Source organism: Puntigrus tetrazona, chromosome 16 (assembly GCF_018831695.1).
Source record: "Puntigrus tetrazona isolate hp1 chromosome 16, ASM1883169v1, whole genome shotgun sequence".
NCBI classification, from domain to species: Eukaryota; Metazoa; Chordata; class Actinopteri; order Cypriniformes; family Cyprinidae; genus Puntigrus; species Puntigrus tetrazona.
In genome coordinates, this window is record NC_056714.1 from 13,910,262 (window position 1) to 13,927,957 (window position 17,696).

The 17,696-nt window shown below is 39.8% G+C and overlaps 1 protein-coding gene across 5 annotated transcripts in view; it reads right to left on the reverse strand.

Moving 5' to 3' along the window:
* Positions 1–241: 241 nt before the first annotated feature.
* grik5 (glutamate receptor, ionotropic, kainate 5) overlaps positions 242–17,696 on the reverse strand; it is a 60,727-nt gene continuing 43,272 nt past the window's right edge. For 4 of the 5 annotated variants that reach the window (XM_043261947.1, XM_043261946.1, XM_043261944.1 and 1 more), the window contains 15 exons: positions 14,582–14,760; positions 14,263–14,316; positions 12,511–12,672; positions 12,278–12,430; positions 12,016–12,120; positions 11,639–11,746; positions 10,722–10,925; positions 10,451–10,564; positions 9,487–9,596; positions 8,986–9,159; positions 8,690–8,855; positions 7,110–7,335; positions 6,702–6,830; positions 6,026–6,192; positions 242–4,904 (listed from right to left, as the gene is read on the reverse strand). In XM_043261947.1, the coding sequence (XP_043117882.1) occupies positions 4,299–4,904; positions 6,026–6,192; positions 6,702–6,830; positions 7,110–7,335; positions 8,690–8,855; positions 8,986–9,159; positions 9,487–9,596; positions 10,451–10,564; positions 10,722–10,925; positions 11,639–11,746; positions 12,016–12,120; positions 12,278–12,430; positions 12,511–12,672; positions 14,263–14,316; positions 14,582–14,760 (2,657 nt within the window). In that variant the 3' untranslated portion in view covers positions 242–4,298. The remainder of the gene's footprint in view (positions 4,905–6,025; positions 6,193–6,701; positions 6,831–7,109; positions 7,336–8,689; positions 8,856–8,985; positions 9,160–9,486; positions 9,597–10,450; positions 10,565–10,721; positions 10,926–11,638; positions 11,747–12,015; positions 12,121–12,277; positions 12,431–12,510; positions 12,673–14,262; positions 14,317–14,581; positions 14,761–17,696) is intronic. The other variant, XM_043261949.1, reaches the window with a different exon arrangement.

Consider the following 17,696-nt stretch of genomic DNA (forward strand, 5'->3'; position numbering starts at 1 on the left):
ATTACTTAATTAAGAACATGCTGGTTTTTAGTGCAAACAGGTTACCATTTATTCCTTATTATTTACCTATAATGAACCGGAAGACTCACCCATGCTTATTTCCATGTTGAAGGAAAAAGGTGGATAAGAAATTGATGGATCCGTTATTCTGGCACACATCCAATATTTTCTTAAACATTTAACCAAACGTAATTACTTCTTAAATAAAAGTTATTTAATAAACTCCTCAAGACAGCCATTGTGATATTATATTGTGTATTTGTTTATTTGTTCAAGTAGATGCAAAAGTGAATTATCACATTAAAGTTTCAATGGCACTGTTTCTATGTCTAACTTTGGCGTGCTTATGCACATTCCCCACAACTCTAAACCATTGGATCTTATGAGCAAGCCAAGTTAGTTTCTGCATATAAATAGCACACCTCAAGTAAAGACAACATTTCTGTACCAAGATGCAATTTGGTACTTTCCGCATTGTCCGTGCAGTTCCTCTCTGCAGTGTGTGCTTCTTTAACAATGCACATTAACAATCTATCACTGTTCACGAGTACCACACTGAAATTGATAAATAAGCGATAGAATGATATAATGATAAACTTCCTTGAGGAAGCAGGACTGACCTGATTGTTAAGATAATTATCATCTTTTGGCATTTTTCCACTGCATGGTATGGCATGGCTCGGCTTGGTTTGTGTTTCCACTATCGCTTTAAGTGGGTAGAATTACACACATGTGCTGCCAAGAGATAAGCGATGTCCTGAAAATGTTTTTCAATCTGCGCAGCCCCATAAAGCTCTTGCTGGATCTGCTTCTTGGCTATCAACAAGAGGAACGCCTGTACTTCCTCAACAGACCAAAACCATTTTGCAATTAAAAAAGGTGTGGTCATTTACTTTTGACGATATTGGTCATGATAAAACCAGTGGTGGATCATCAAGGGAGGGCTGTACTGCAGCTTCCCCAAAATTTTGAGGTAAAAATGAGAGAATGGCGATTAAATGTTAATAAAATTCAATTCAATTCAATTTTTCAAGTATTCAGTGATTACTATGATGCATGACGTCAAGTCAAGGCCGCAACAATATAGTGGAAGGCTTATGTATCGCAGCCCATAAAAACATTTGCTAATGAGGTATTATCTCGATTTTGTATGTAAACCTCGTTCCTTGAAGAAGGAAATGGAGATGTTGGTGACCATGGAATCGTGATATTGCTTCGAGAGACCAATCTACAACAAATCAATGCACATTGGCTTGAGCTGATTGCATCAAGTTGCAATATAAAGTATAAATAAGCAGCTGGTGCAGCACATATCCAAATTTTTCACTGAGGAGCCGAGCAGGTGACCCAGACTCTCAGCGGCATTACAGCACCTATGGCAATAAGACGTGATAAGGAGTACCTGCCGGGGAACACGGTTCTAAGACTGTACAATGGAATCACACATATGGCATCCTGTAAGGTAACTACATATGGGCCCCAGTTTTCAAGAATTCGTTGAGTGAGACCTGGTGCCAGACACTCCACCACGTCCGGCTGCTGAGGGGACGGAGAAGCTCAACAGGGTCTACTGTATGGACACTCTGGAGAAGTTAAACAAGCCGACCTGAAACCAGGCCTCTCAGCGCTTTTACCCATTTGAGGTGAACACAGGGGGATACCAGCTCCACATGCAGGCTATAGAACCTAGCAAATGTGTTAGGAGTTGCCTAGCCCGCAGCTGACAGTGAGGCACCACGAGCCAATACCCAGGAGGAGACCATACTTCTTAGACACGAGCCCAGACCACCTTTTCGGTTGATGTATGCAACAGTCACTGTGATGTCTAAGTGGGCCAGCACGTGTTTGCACAGAGGCTGAGGTGTTCTAACACCAGGTCCCTGTATTCGCCTAACTGAGACTGAGTTTGAATTAGCCAGACATCCACATAGTTGAATGTGAATGCCCTTTTCTCTTAACAAAACAAGGGCCACCTCAGTAACCTTCGTAAAGACATGGGGTGACAGGGAGAGCCCAAAGGGTAGAACCTTGTACTGATATGTCTGTCTTTCGAGCGCAAACTGCAGGAATGGCCTGTGGTGCAGAAGAATTGAAATTGTGCATCCTTCAGGTCAATCGCTGCAAAACAATCCCGATACACCTGAAGATCCCCTATCGCCAGTAGGACTGCGAACTCTGCTCGCAAGAGAGTGGCATCCACAGACTTTACTGAAGTGAATAGGACACCTCTGAACTTGGGAGGACGCCATCCAAATTGATCATAGCCTAGTCAGATGGTTCAAAATAGTCAACGAGACAGACTGGGAAGCTTCACCCAAGTTCCCAAAGCCCAAACCAGCAGCACCAACAGAACCACTGATGTACCCATGGTAGGGCAGCAAGGGGGGACACTTTATTATTCACTGTCACTGTAAGACCAGTCCAGCTACTGCTAGAAGTAGTGCTCTCCCAGCTACTCTTACCAGGGGGAGCCCTAGATCTAGGGAGAGGCACGGCACTCCACCCCTTTGCAGGAAATAGAGTCTGGTCGAGTGCATCCAGAAACATGAGTGAAAGGGCATCTTGTGACACATCTTGAAAAAGACGTTCCAACTGTGAGCTGCTCTTTTAGCAAAAAAAGCTATTTTAGTCTGCTGAAATGGAAGTTAACAACACACAGCGTGCAATCCACTCGACAAAGAAGAACCATTGAGCGTTCCCTTTCTGTGCAGAGTAGTGTTGAGAAAAGAAACCTGGCAGGAGAGGTTAGGCTCCCTTTTGGTATATTCACCAATTATCATAGACGCAAATTACATACATATAGGTTAAAACGTCTCCAGCTGCATTGATAATGTAAGCAGCCTAATTTGATGAGTAGAGATGTTGAATATTTCTTCACCAACAGATTTAAAAAGCTGTTATTCAAAGAGTATACAAATTAAGAGAGAACACACCTAAACTGGATACACGGCTTAACAACAGGCAGCTCTCTTTTAACACACTTTTAAAAAGGGATGGATGTTTGCTTTGAGTGATCTTATTTAGAATAACAAAATTGTATGCAGAAAAACAATCCAGTCTATACACAGAATAAAGGTTGACAATAAAATATATATATATATATATATATATTTCAAAGGATTTCTTTGTCTATAGTTTTAATACAGATCATCTTGTTGGAAAAGCTCCTCAACCCCTAAAATTGACCCAATGATACATTCATTTCAAATATCCTCTGCACCTTAAGATGTATTATTAATGTAAATATCCAGCATTTTATATGCAACACACATTTGTATAGAAATATTCAATTTGCCATTTTGAAACGTCTGTTATTTCCTTCTTTCTTCCATTAGTCATTTTCAGCACTGATGTGTGAGAAAAATCTTTAAGCTGAAACACAACATCAGATGTCTGACTTTCTGTTTCTAAAATCTCTTATCTGTGGTGAACGTAGACAAGCACACGTGTGAAAATTTAGGCTGAGGTATGTGATGTGATTTCCAGCACTGTTTATGGACTCAAGTTCTTGCAGACAAACCAAAACTCACGATTTAATGAACACACAGCTCCTCATTTCCAATAACATTCAGTCAGAATTCAGTCAGAGACAATCTTCTCGGTATCAATAAAGTATCTCTATTTTTAATTTCCAATTCAGACATCACAACCCCAGAATTAAATTACACAGACAGCAAACTTAAAAATAAGTATAGTACAGAAAAGTAAGAATATCTGTTTAGAATATCTTTTTAATTAACAACATTGTTTTTCATAGCATCATTGTCCTCCATCAACATGTGTGCTGTCATTCTGTCGCTGTCTGGCTCTGATCTGTATGGTATCATTGAGAGAATGACGTCCAGAAGAGAGCTTCTCTGTGCTAATACCCCTGTGTGAACTCTATCGTAATATAAAGATCGAGTTCAGTCAGGGAAGGAAAGGAGAGTCTGTATCTCCATCTGTCTCTGATCGCAAGCAGAAGTCTGTGTGCTGCCTGAAGATCAGAATCACAGGGAAGTTTAATATCTCTTTAATATCTCTGTGCTGCCTGCTGCATTTCTAAATTCTCAGACCGACAGTCTTAAATCTTTACCATCGCGTTTTAAGGTTGCTTCAGACACAGTCAATTTTATAGTACATTGTTTAGTAGTACAAAAGAATCATTGATGTGGCACACGGCTATCCAAAAGAAGAGGATAATTCTCTCGTACCAAATAAAAGATGGAAAGCGCATTTGTCTGTGATTTTTAACAAGAGGGCGAATATTGCAAAAATGTTCACATTCCTGTCTCCCCCTTTTCTCAGTCTCTCTGTTCTCATTTCTGCTCTCCCATTAGATCTGTGTTGTTGCTAGACTGAGGTGGTGGTAAAGTGCACCCTTTAGCTGGCGGGGAGTGTCCTATCCTGCATGGGCTCGGCCCGCCCCCACCTTCGCTGTCTGTATTGGAAGATGAGTGTGGAGGGGGCGGGGCCAGGCGAGGCAGAGGTGCCGAGGAGGGAGGGATACGTGTGCAGGAGGTTGTGCGGAGACTCTGGATACGTCGACACTCCTGGCAAATGCGCACGTGAGTGCAGCCCCGAGGCAGAGGCACTGTCACTGCAGGGGGACCCAGGGCCACTGTAGGGGTGCTATTGGCACCTAACGGGTCCTCCAGGAGTCGCTGGGGGCCAGGGCCCATGTCTGAGGGGCCTCCTCCTGGTCCTGAACTTCCTGTCAGGGGTCCAGTACCGCTGTAGAGCTTTCCGTTGCTAAGGCGCATCTCTCGGACAAGGCGCAGGGGCCGGGGGGCCCCTAAAGTGATGCGGGTGGGGTGTCGAAGGGCCAGAGAGCTGGACAGGGGACGGCGGCGGCGAAGACGAGAACTTTTCTTGCAGGAAACGGCATTACGGAACTCAGTCAGCATCTCCTGACACACAGACACCTGAACATTTACAAAAATATATTAAACTCTTAAACAAAGGAAGATTAGAATATATCACAGAAGTATATATTAAAGCTTTACACACACACATACAACACACACACACACACACACACACACACACACACATATATATATATATATATATATATATATATATATATATATATATATAATTTTAAAGGGGACATATCATGAAAATCTGTCTTTTCCCTGTTTAAGAGCTATTAATAAATTGCTATAAAAGAAAACATGAAAAAGGACAACCAAGTAACTTTGTTTTGGTAAATCAAAAACGAGCTGGTCAGATTTCGCTCCCCTAGTGATGGGGATCTAATTATAATATTACTGCCCTTTAATCAGCATGTTTTCACCTACGCTACCCCATGGGTATATCAACCCAGAGCAGCTAGTGCTGTGTCAGCTATGTGTTTTGTGGTCGCTGTAAAAAAAGAACATACATTTTCCATAAATATCCAGCCTATAAGCCACAGAGGATGTGAAATAATGTCTAAGAAATAGTTACATTTGTACATGTTTGTGCAAATTATCTCAAGGCTTTGAAAACAAGAGTTGTTAAAGAATTGCATAAAAGTTGTACAGCACTTTATATTTTGTGAATGTTTGCAATCACCTTTCTGAATGTGTGTGTTAGCAGGCTGTATGGCTAACGTGGCTAAAGTTACCATTGTCACTGACTGTATTCACAGAGACCTTAACTATGTCGTTATTTATTTGTAAGACGCAATACATGTGTGTTTATGAATTACACAGATGGTGAGAGTTTTCTGGTTAAAAATAAAAGGAAGAACAACCTCTGTTCTCTGTGAATAAAGTAAGATGGAGCGGACACTCATTTGCATTTAAAGACAAAAACAGGATTGTTCTCAAAAAGTTTAATTTTGGTAATTTTGATCTGAAACCTGACTGACATATTCAGGGGACACCTGAGATTTGCATTGTAAAAAGGGGCATAATAGGTCCCCTTTAATTATACATCAAGAAGTACATATTAGAGATATATACACAAGTAGACATGCACACCATAACACAACCACCGAACTGGACTTCACTACGACACACAGTAAGGCGAGGAGTCGGCGGGTTGCTTTGTAACCTACTGTAGTGTGACTGTGATATTGGCGGTCGCAGGAGAGAGGCCGTACCTCGTCTGTTTCAGCTGATCGACGTGTTGACCACACAAACTCCATCACAGCCACAAACACAGCAATAATCAGGCCACAGATTAACACCACAAATATACCGCCAATGTTCTCCATCCCAAGACCTGCAACAGTCAATTAAACACATTTAAACGATCTGCATCTATAAGGATCTTTCATCACAGACACAGAACAAACATACTTTCTGAAAGTTGCCGAGAAATGTCAAAATGTCATAACTGATCTTCCAGAAATAAAGCATGCCTGACTCTTCAAATCATTTAGTACACCTAAACCTACAGTATGCCTTTTCTTACAACTGCCTCAAGCTCACATTCAGATCTGCCTCCATACATTTAACAAGTGCTAGATAGATCCAAGTCCCCGCTCTACAGTGTGTGAAATCCCTGCTGTGTTTTGGAACACAGTAGCCGGTTATGAGTTGATGCGTACTGATAGATTGTTTCTTGTCATCACGGACTAGAAACAAACCAGCTACCTGCTGTTTTTTTGGAACCCTTTAGCTGGTTGACCAACTAACATGTTCTTCACAGCTACCGGTTCCAACTGGATTTATCAGCAGGGACGACAATGCGAGAAAAATATTGCGTTAATGTGCAGCCGAGGTTCATGCCTTTGGCGCGGTGGTCTTCTTCTTTGGGACACTGCCCTCCCTCCCACCATCTTCTCTTCAGGATCTCCAACCTGTTATTCTCCTGCAACTGCAGAACTGCCAGACTTATCTCATCTCTGAAAGGAGAACCTGTGAAAAAGAATTATGCAGATGCAGACATTTGGTGGTTAAATATGAGGAAGTGTCAATGAGCTGTGAACATCAAGCCACATTCACTTCTGTAAAAAAAAAAAAACCCTACAAAAACAAGTCTGTCTGAAGATAGTGAAATGAGTTCACAATTTGCTTATTTTATTGATGACTGTATAGATTCAAAAATGGGAGGTTTTTAGCAAAGAGGTAATTTTTAGGTGTAAAAATCTTGTTAATAACACTGCCGCCATATTGTGAGGCTTTCATCTTTCTCACCGAGAGGCATGCCGATTCCATAACCCTTGGTGTCCAGAAGGCCTCCGATCTGGGTGAGGTTGCAGTTGAGGCTGCGGTGGTACTCGTTCATGGTGCTCTCAAGCAGGAAGGCGTATTTAGAGTTTACGACTCGTGCGATGCCCTCCTCTGTGCTCTTCACAAAAACACTGGGCTGCTTAGAATACATGTAGTTCCACATCCGCTGATACGTCTGATAACGTGAGTTCTGAAAGAGCGGAGAGGGGCTGTATCATTAGTGCATACATCATAAATAAACATTTAAACACTATTTGACATGCAAAATAACAAGGAGAAATTAACAGTTACAAACACACACACAGATGGTAAAATCACTTGAGCAAACAAAAAACAGAAGAAAATACATAGTCTGTAAGCCAAAGGTACTCTGCAAGCAAGAAAATAAACAAGAGACATACAAAACCCATCCAAATGCATATGCAAATATATGCCTGCTGGCACTTTCCATGAATATGGCACAAAAACGGGCTTGAAAATCTTTTTTCTTTTTCAACAGATGTTTAGTGAACGAAGGTGCTTGAAGCATTAAAGTGTTTTTGTTATGATGTGTGTTGTTTGTTCTTAGTAAGTTACATAAACATAAACACTACAAAATGACCCTCAAAAATGATATGTGTGTCAGTTGTGTATGTTTGTGTGTATGCATATAAGTTGCATACAAGTTAAACTATATATACATACACATACACAACTGACACATATTGTTTGGACCCTTTCTACAGTGTGACAATTAAAAATATTACATTTTATAGTCTGATATGCAAGTGATTGTACTTTAATTTATAACTATAAACTAGCATTTGAAGAGTTCAGATGCAAAAGCCTCTAAAAGCCATCTTGGTCAAAAATGAGATAACAAGTGATTGAATGCTCTTCAAACATAGTATATGTTCATCACATACTTTTACTTCAAATGCGATAAATGCCAGCCTCAAGCCACTGAGAAGTATCAGTACTTAGAAATCTATACAAAGTAGCCAGAAAGAAATGCTAATTTTAAAGCATTTTACACACGGCTGTCATTGATTCTGTTGTCCGCGATTTATCAATATGCATTCATGTTTTAAATTAGTTTAATTTAATGTCATTTAGGCTACTTAAACCCTGTCTCGTTCTTTCAGTCAACCGCAATCTCACATTCAGATCTGTGGCCATCCAATCAATAATCGATGGATAGTCCAAGCGCCTGTCCTACATTTTGTTTCACTTGCATACATGTTACAATATGCATAAAAATATATCACTCCATCATTCTCTTCCATCAAATTTGCTAACATCTGCTTAGCGTCATCAACAGGTTTGCAAAAACAAAAAATGAATAAAAAATTATAACATTATACAATATATCATTTAGTTATAACTCCTGGGGCTACTTAACATTTTCTAAAATGTAGAGGATGTATGGAAAGTTCTTACTATTTATTATTGCTCTCAAAACCCACAGCTGCCAACTCTCTAACCCTTCCAGGCAGTGAAGCCAGCACATTCGCTTTTTTCGTGTGCTTATATCTGTGTGTATAAACATATCATATGATATGTACCATAAAAAAGGTCATGGTGCTTCCTCCATGAATGGTGCCGTACTGGATATTGGTTTGATCGGCCAGGTCATCGGGCGATTCGATTGGCACTTCCATTCTCTGCACTGTGAGAAACGCAGCCAGGTTCGCAGTGTATGAGGAGATTATTATGAGAGTGAAAGCCCACCTAAAAGAGCGAGACAGAGAGAGCGGGGACATAAATAGTGGAATCAAAGAGCAAAAGCCCATAGCTGAGCTGTGTAATGTGTCCATTGACCACCAGAACGTACGGAGCTCCAGCACACGCTCACACTCACCAGACCCCACTGACGCAGCGTGTAGAGAGGGCCCGAGGCATGATCTCTGACCCCTGCTGCATGAAGCCCCCCACAGGAAACCACAGGCTGTTTCCTAGTGTGTACTGATTTTCCAACAGGTCTCTGCGCTCACGCAGACACGGGTGAGGGTTATACCATTCATACGGACTCAACCTGACAAATATACACAGAGATATTTAGAGAAAAATCTTGCATTAAATATTTATCTCCTCACTATACTAAACCTCACTATAATAAATCACTACATCTCGTTTAATGCTTTTGATTGCCAACTGGGTAATAAAACTAAACCTAACTGAACATTTCATTTGCATCTCTGAAATGAAGTATTAATATCCTTTACTGTTTTACCGTTCAGATAAATTGTTATTATTTTACAGAGCAAAACAAGCAAACACATTGATTAAGACAATGATTTTTAGCCATGCTTGAGTATATGTGTGTGTAGGTGTGTGTGTGTGTGTGTGTGTTTGTGTATACCTAGCAGAAAGAAAAAGCACACAGCTGACAGCGAGGTAAGCCAGCAGCATGAAGAGCCAAACAGCCGGTGAGAAAGGATCCAGGAAGGAGAAATAACCTGGCTTCCTGCCCTGAGAGACGGTGGAAGAGAAAGAGAGGTAAATGAATGCAGCTGAAGGAAGGAAGGTGGTAGAAATAAAAGCCAAAAGGAATTAGGTGCACAATGAATATTCAATCTGATAATTACATAAATGTAGCAATAGAAAATGCGGTACTGTATAAAACATATTAAGGCATTTAGACACATTCTGTCTGTCTATCTCTCTATCCATCTGTTTATTACAGATTTTAAACTGTTTTTCAGGAAAGGACAAGCAGAGAATACCATAGCATTTTTAGGGTGTTTGCACTCATAGTCATTTATATTTGCACCAATGTCTATAATCTCATCCCCTCCGTTCGTTCTATTTTGTTCATGCCTGTTTACTTCAGCCACAAGAGGGCGCTATCGATCAAACCAACACAGCAACAAGATTTTAATGTTCTTTCATGGACAGCAGAAAAAAGAAATTATGTTGAATTCAGTATTTCTGTTTTCTTTGCGCACAAAAAGTATTCTCATAGTCTGGTAGTTCTGCTGCTGTCTATGCAAAGTCAGAAAGCTCTCAGATTTCATCCGGGTTTTTAATGACATGTGTCATTGGGTGAGTAATTAATGACAGAATTTGCGTGAGCTATACCTTTAAACCTCAGTATTTAAACCCCTTTGTGTTTTTTAACATTAAAATAAGATAACATTGGACACAACGCTATCACAATCTTACAGTCAACAGCAAACATTTCTTATCAAGTTTGTCTGTCTGAGGTAAAGTTGGGGGTCACTTCCATAGGACATATTTTTGTATTCCGTCTGCGTCATTTAGTTGTTGATCTACGTAAATATCCAGACTGCCGCTGTTGTGTTGACTCTGTGTGTCTGACTTACTATATGGACTCTGTAGAGAATACTGATGCCCAGCGTCATAAAGGGTTTAGAGAAGTCAATGACCTTCTCTCTCTCGGATGTGATGGTAAAAGCTGCAACAGCCAAATCAGCTTTCTTCTCCGAACAATGAAGAAGAACAAAGGAGAGAGAAAGACAACAACAAAACATTAAACAGGGAGAACTTAAATTCTTGTACAAGTCATCTAGTCTTAAAACAAAAATGACACAGAACTGAATTTAACGCAACCATTTGATGAGTATGACCACGTACCCTGTTGATCAGCTCTCCCACCATTCCTGTCCATGAGCCGTTGGGTTCAGGTGCTCCGTACAGGCCATCGTCCACCAGTTTGATGCGAAAAGTGAACTTTAGGATATCAGCCAGCTCCCTCAACATGTCCACGCAAAAACCTTCATACTGCTCGTTCCCCTCAAACTCCTGGTAATTCACCTTTCTCATCACGTACGGGTTCTCCTGCACACAAAAACACGGGTCATTCATGTCCCAATCACATTTGTCTCACTATATCAGATGCAATATTAAACTCACATTTATTTATTCATTTTACTACTATGGTTTGAGCAGATGTTGCTTTATCGCGTCTCCAGGTGACATATAAAATCATTTTAGCACGAAAAAAATTAATGAGAAACATTCCAGGTGGTTTTCCCTGTCTCTAATCTTCAATGTGTTAGACAAAACATGTTTTTAACTGGTAATCTTGTTTTATTTGGTAATCGATACATAGTTTTCCTCACATCTTTTTATTTCATCCTTAATCTAGCAAAAAAAACCTGTTCTTTAGTGACTATAAGCGACAAGAAATGATCAAAATAAATAATTTCTAAGTGGAACACAGCAGCACAAACATAAAAAAAAAATAGCAAGGGATTTGATCACTTCTGTGATGTTTTTGGTTTGTTTAACATTAAAACACGTAATCTTGTTACATGTAATTATTTCGACTAAAATTGAACAAATTCTCAAAATTCCTCATTTGCATAATAACAACTATGTTTATTCCATCATGCTAGACATCCTAATACCTCTGTGCCCACTACGTAAGTTCAACTGGACTGCTTAAGTGGACATTATGGAGTTGAACAGGAACTACTAATGCAGATGTGGTAAATATTCTATGAACATAAGTGTCTATATGGGCCTGCTTTAGTGCAGTTGGTCCTCACCAGTATAGTGGTGATGATGAGGCTCTTGTTAGCCAGAGTCTCAGACACGTTGATATCCAGACTGGTGGAGTTCATCAGCAGAGTGTTATTAGAGAACCAGATCCCAATCTAACACAGAGAAGGATGACAAATGGAACAATCAAGATGTTGGCACTATTCAAAGTCTCTCTGTGTGTGTGTGTGTGTGTGTGTGTGTGTGTGTGAACCTACTTAACAAATCTGTACTCAGAAGTGAGCTAAATCTGACGAAACCTACTTTTAGTGATCCTTTTTTTAAATGCAAAAGCCTTCTGTTAGGGTTAGGATTAGCCTATATTATTTAAACTCTTCCTATTTAGACGGCTACGTAAATGTATATGTGTTTATGCGTCTTTAACCTCTTTGTGGCCTCCCCTGTGCTTCTCCAGGATGTGGAGGGTGTAATTGGTCCTCTGGCCTTTACTGTTGAACTCAACTCGACCTGTCAAACCATCATACTCCACCTGATCAAAACACAGGGACACAGAGAGAAAGAGAATAGAAACATGTTATGTTACCTTAAATAACACAGTGGATGCTCTCTAATAGAGATAACAATGTTGAATGACTTTCAAGTGGTTGAATATGTATATATATACACACACACACACACAGACTGACCATACGCAGGTAGTTCATGAGGCTGGTTCCGTGTTGCCAGATCTGAGGAGAGGTGCAGCTGAGAGGTTTGACGCCAATCTCCTGACTCCGGTTGAGTTCTTGCACTGCACTCACCACCACATGGACCGCATCAAACAGCAGGGCCGACGACAACTGAACACACACATACACTGTTTAGTGTGCGATCCATTGACGGGCTTCTGTATTATGTTTTGTATGTGTGTGAATCTAACCGCTGGTCCGGGGTATGGGTTAATGTCACAGCCCTCTCTCCAAGAAAGGTTAAGGCTCCTGATAAACTCCAGGTAAAATGGGTGGGTGGTGTTAAACATTGAGAAGCCCACAATGTTTGACTGCTCATCCACTATATCGTCCAACCATAGCAGCGGGAAGTCCTGCACACACACAGGAATGGCATTATACAGAAGAAAACAGAGAACGTCTATCGGTGTGTAAGAAATGGTGGACGTGAGTAGGTTGCAGTCATGTGTTAAATCAGACTAGTTACTAAAGGTGTGCGTGAATGCATGCAAGGTTTGAGTAATATATAACTTGTTAGGGTAAACCACTGATAAGATGGTAAGGCTGGTGTAAACTGGTTAGACTAGGGCCGAGGGTAGTGTTTGTAAGGTGAAAGTGACACTTTAGCTTACAGCTAGCAGTTTGAGTAGAGTATGTAAGGATTCCATAAAATGTTAAAACAGGCCAGTCAAGTTTAAATTAGGCCAATAATTTGTTGGGGTAGACTAGTTCAATAGTGGGTAATGTCTGTGTGGTGGTTTGATTAATGATAAGAAGTTTCCATAATTGGTTTATGCAGGTAAGACTATTAACCACAGTAGCTCTGAGTATATATGGGTTTCAGTTGTTTCTGTGAGGCTGAAATAACAACTTAAAATAGACTGTACAGTTCCTTGGTTGGTAATGTTTGTGTTAACTGGTTGGGTAACATGCTTAAAGCATGGATTTCAAGAAAGGATTTCAGTATTGTGTGCATCATGTGGTAACAGGTTAGACTAGTGACTGGAGTTATTAGTAGTGTATGCAATGTAGTTTAAAGTATGGATTAGTAATATATGAATAATCGGTTATTTTTACCAGAGGTTTCAGTAGTATGAATTAGGTGAATAAAAGTTCTGTAATGTATCACGCAAAACCAGTCATTAAATGTTTCAGCAGTGCATGCAAGGTTTGATTAATGTACAACTTGTTAGATTAAACTAGTAATAATATGGTCCAATAGTGGCGTGATTAAAGTTTACGTAACAAATTAGATTAGACTATACAGTTCATTAGTGGGTAAGGTTTGAGTAAACTGATAAGATAAAATGGTGAATACACAGAGAATTTAGTACTGCTTTAACCAGTCAGGATGGACTAGTGACTAGAGGTATCAGTGCCGTGTATGATTTCATGTAATGAGTTTGTTAAAGGAGGGACTACTGGTACATGTAAATTATGAATAATCTGCTTTATTTACTAGAGGTTTCAATAGTGGGCATAATGGCACATCAAGCCAACAGTCGGTCGCCGTTAAGCGTCTGTCGGCCTAGTGTGTTCTACACATTTGGCAGATGAATGATTTCACATAAAATCACGTGAATTATTATGGGCACAGACTCAGATTTTTTAGCTACAGAATGATTCCATTCAGTCAAAAGAGATCAAACATATTTGATAACAAGGCACATGTTTCTGCAAAAGCTTGTTGCGTTCAGAATTATTTGAGAGTCTGGTAGTGGTTTTTTCCAGCGACTGGTTTTTAAACAGTACGTTAGATTAATAAGTAGTTTTTAATAGTGTGCGTTGTTGTGTTTGTAGGTTAATACAGTATGTATTTAATGCAGTTCAAGCTGTGAAGGGGGTTGGCTTGAGAAGTGTGAGTGGGTTTGCGTAATAAAGATGAATTGTTAATACAGAAGATGGGGCTCCAGGCATGAATAGATCTGCAGGAAAATAGGCCAAGAGCTCCTCCTCTATCTTACCATAGTTGTGAGGATGTACTTGTAAAACGCTGATGTCATTCCCAACTCTGATGCCTACAAAGAAAGGCAAGAAGAACGAGACAATGAGCACATTTCAATGTGTGCGAATGAGAGAGCTACATGGAAAAGCAGAACATTGTGTAATACAGTCTTTCAGCAGCATGGTGATATTTAAAACATCTATACATTAAAATGCAGGTGTATTGATCAAAGCTGAATTACGAGATGATGAGAGATTGAAGTGGGCGAGGAAAAGAGAATGAATGAATGTGTAATGAGCCAAAGCAACAGCATTTAAATAATGCCACTGGATGCTTACCTTTTTCAGTATAAGGTAAGATATAGATGCATTAGCATCAATAATTATTGTAGCTATTTTGTCATCGCGAATCTCTTTCAGTAAAGGCGTGGGGTCAAGGTTGTCATCCAGCATCCTGATTGACAGCGTCTCTCGCGAGATCAGAAATCGCCTTATCAGCTCCTCCAGTCTCAGCAGACCTGCGGGGAACAAAGTGAGTTGTTGGCCGAAAGCATACGGACACTCAAACACCCGACTGCAAACTGAAAGGGGCCAAACCGGGCTTCATGTAGTGTACCTGAGATGGTTCGTGTCTGAGGATGTTTGTAAACAGCATGCATCTGTCCGTTTGCGATGCTGCTGTGAAGAAAGTGAGTCGGTGGCAACACAAAGCTTAGTGAAAATGTAAATAACTAGCTGCGCTCTCAAGGGAGCCTGTATGCAGGGAAAGAGCCAGTAAAGCCAGTGCCAAACTTTAATTAGCTTGAGGGAGGAGAGAAATCAATGCTCTCCACACTCTCATTCTCTCTCTCTCTTTCTCTCGCTCTCAATACCTCCCCTTTTTCTGTCATTCTTTCACTGATTTCTTTCGTTCATTCTGATTTTCAGCTTCTCTGTTCGCTGCATTCCGCTAAATTTGTCTCTTTCTCGATATTTCACTTTCTTATTCCCACAGCGGTGTTACAAAGTGAACTCAGATCTTCTGTTTTCCACCAGAGACCATCGCTGTGACACACTGAAACAAACATTATCAGACCCAGACCAGCCTTGTGCTTAATGACTCATGTGTGACAGTGACTAGAGCTCTGTTCCAAAACCTAGCGAGCAGCCAGCATAGTAGGACATCATAGGCACGTTCCAGACACAAAACCCATTTCAGAAGGTAGGCTTTTTATTTATGAGACGCCTAAATTATAGCAGCAAGATAGTAATCCCAGAATGCACTGCACAGTTCAAAGAAACACGTGCAGAATTGAGGTTTCATTAGAGTGTTTTGGTGAATAAATGAATCCAAGATGGTAAACTAGGCAAAGAAGGGGTACAATGGCTATTTTAAAGCAATATTTGTGTGTACTATAGTATAATATTATTATAGATGTGGTCACTTAGTTTGTTTAACGTCTACAGTGGCGAAAAAAAAAACTACACCAATTATATGTATTTGCTTATAGAGGAAAAGAAAAATCCATAATATTGTTTCCACGACAGAAAATGAAAGAAGAAGAAATTAATTACATTGATCAAGAAGACTGCATTAAATAGTCTTCTGTAATTTAATGACACGTTAATACTGTTACAAATGTCTAATAATAATGTAAGAAATAATAAATATAATAAAATGGCAACTCTTTACTTAACACCTTTATGTATAGCGCATTATAAAAGTAGTTTTAATGTATTAGTTATGCCTTGTAATATACTATATGCATTATATAATTATAATGCATTGTACAATCTCATGAGTAATTGTACCGTTAATACATTAAAACACTTATCAATTCATTGTTACACTATGCATTTTAAATTGAGGTTATAATCATTCACAAGAAGATATGATGTATTACAACGCATATCATGAATAATTATAATGCATTATATCCTTTAAAAAAGTTTTAAGGCTTTAAGTAAAGTGTTATCAACAACCTTTCTCAGCAAACAGTGCAAAATCTGTGTGGAAATATTTGTCCGTCACACAAAGCTAACTTTAATTGGATTCCAATTAAAAAAAGCTGGATTTTACCCACAAACATTCATTGAACACCAGTAAATGTGACCACACAGCAACATGCTAATGTCCAACTCTACTGCTTGTGTTGCAGCTGATAATTCTCCAGTTCAGTCACTCACTGCTCTTGCAAACACTTCACTATAGGGGCCAGTTCTCACATTTAACTAGCTTCTTAATAATATGGCTATTATTAACGTTGGCTATTTATTAGTGCGTCTAAAGCATTTTTTGCATGTCCATATTCGAAATTCCTAATCCTGTCCAATATCTATACCTTTGAAAACTACCTTACTAACTATTAATAAGCAGCGAGATTAATAGCAAGAACAGGACCTTACCATAAAGTGTGTCCCTGCTTTTCTGTTTTTTCTGTTGTTTTTCCATGTAAAAATGATGGCCACATTTAACCATCACACTCGTGCCTTGCATCTTTTGCAGTGACACATTGTTTTAAAATTGTCTTTAGAGTCGTTAAACATGTGAGAAAAATGCGCATCCATACCTTGCAGGGTTTATTTAAATTCCATTTCACTGCCCTGCATCTCATGTTTTTAAATCTGTGTGAATCACTTCTGGTATTCTACATATGCAAAGTATAGACAACAAGGCAGCTGGCTTAGTTTTGGAGCATATGATAAAAATCATGGTTAAATTCTGTTTAAAAGATAAGCTTTGTAAAAAAAAAAAAGAGTGACTTGGAATGCATTTACGCTGTTGTTTAGATGTTCCTTTCAGTCTGACAGACGAGAGGTCATCAGAGAAAAATCAGTCGAAGCTTACACAAAGTGTGTGGCATCAGATGACAGTTTCATAAATTAAAGGCAATGAGGTTCACCACAGAATCACTGCACACGACACACATGAAAACATTTGTGTCAAAACAGGCTTGCGAAATTGCTTTCTATCTGTTTAACGAGAAGCTGTAGCGCAGCAGCGAGCCTCTCTCCATCTCTTGCCACCATTTTAAATGAGCTTGATGAGTGGCAAGTTGCACCTACTCTGCTGCCATAGCAACCATAGTGCAGCCAACTGGGTCAGAGCTGAGCGTTATGTAGCGATGCCCTCTCTAACACACATCAACGTCCAAAAGCACAAACACGCACACACACAGCCACACACTCTGCATACGTGCTGGTGTCTCACACATTAACACGCGCAGCATGGGGGAGATTTATTCTCAGATTACGTGAACGTTATGTTGTCCAGTGACACGCTGTGTAATTGCCCAGCAGTATGTTTTATTGGCACAGCTACCTATTACAACAAAGTAATTGTTAGAGCTTGCAGTAAGAAAGCACTGCAGTGTCATTATCGGCGCCTGTTCTCCAGAACTTTTGTCATTTCATCTCTTTCATCAGCCTTGAGTACATATTGTAATTCGAGTTTGCTGAATGGAGATGACTGATT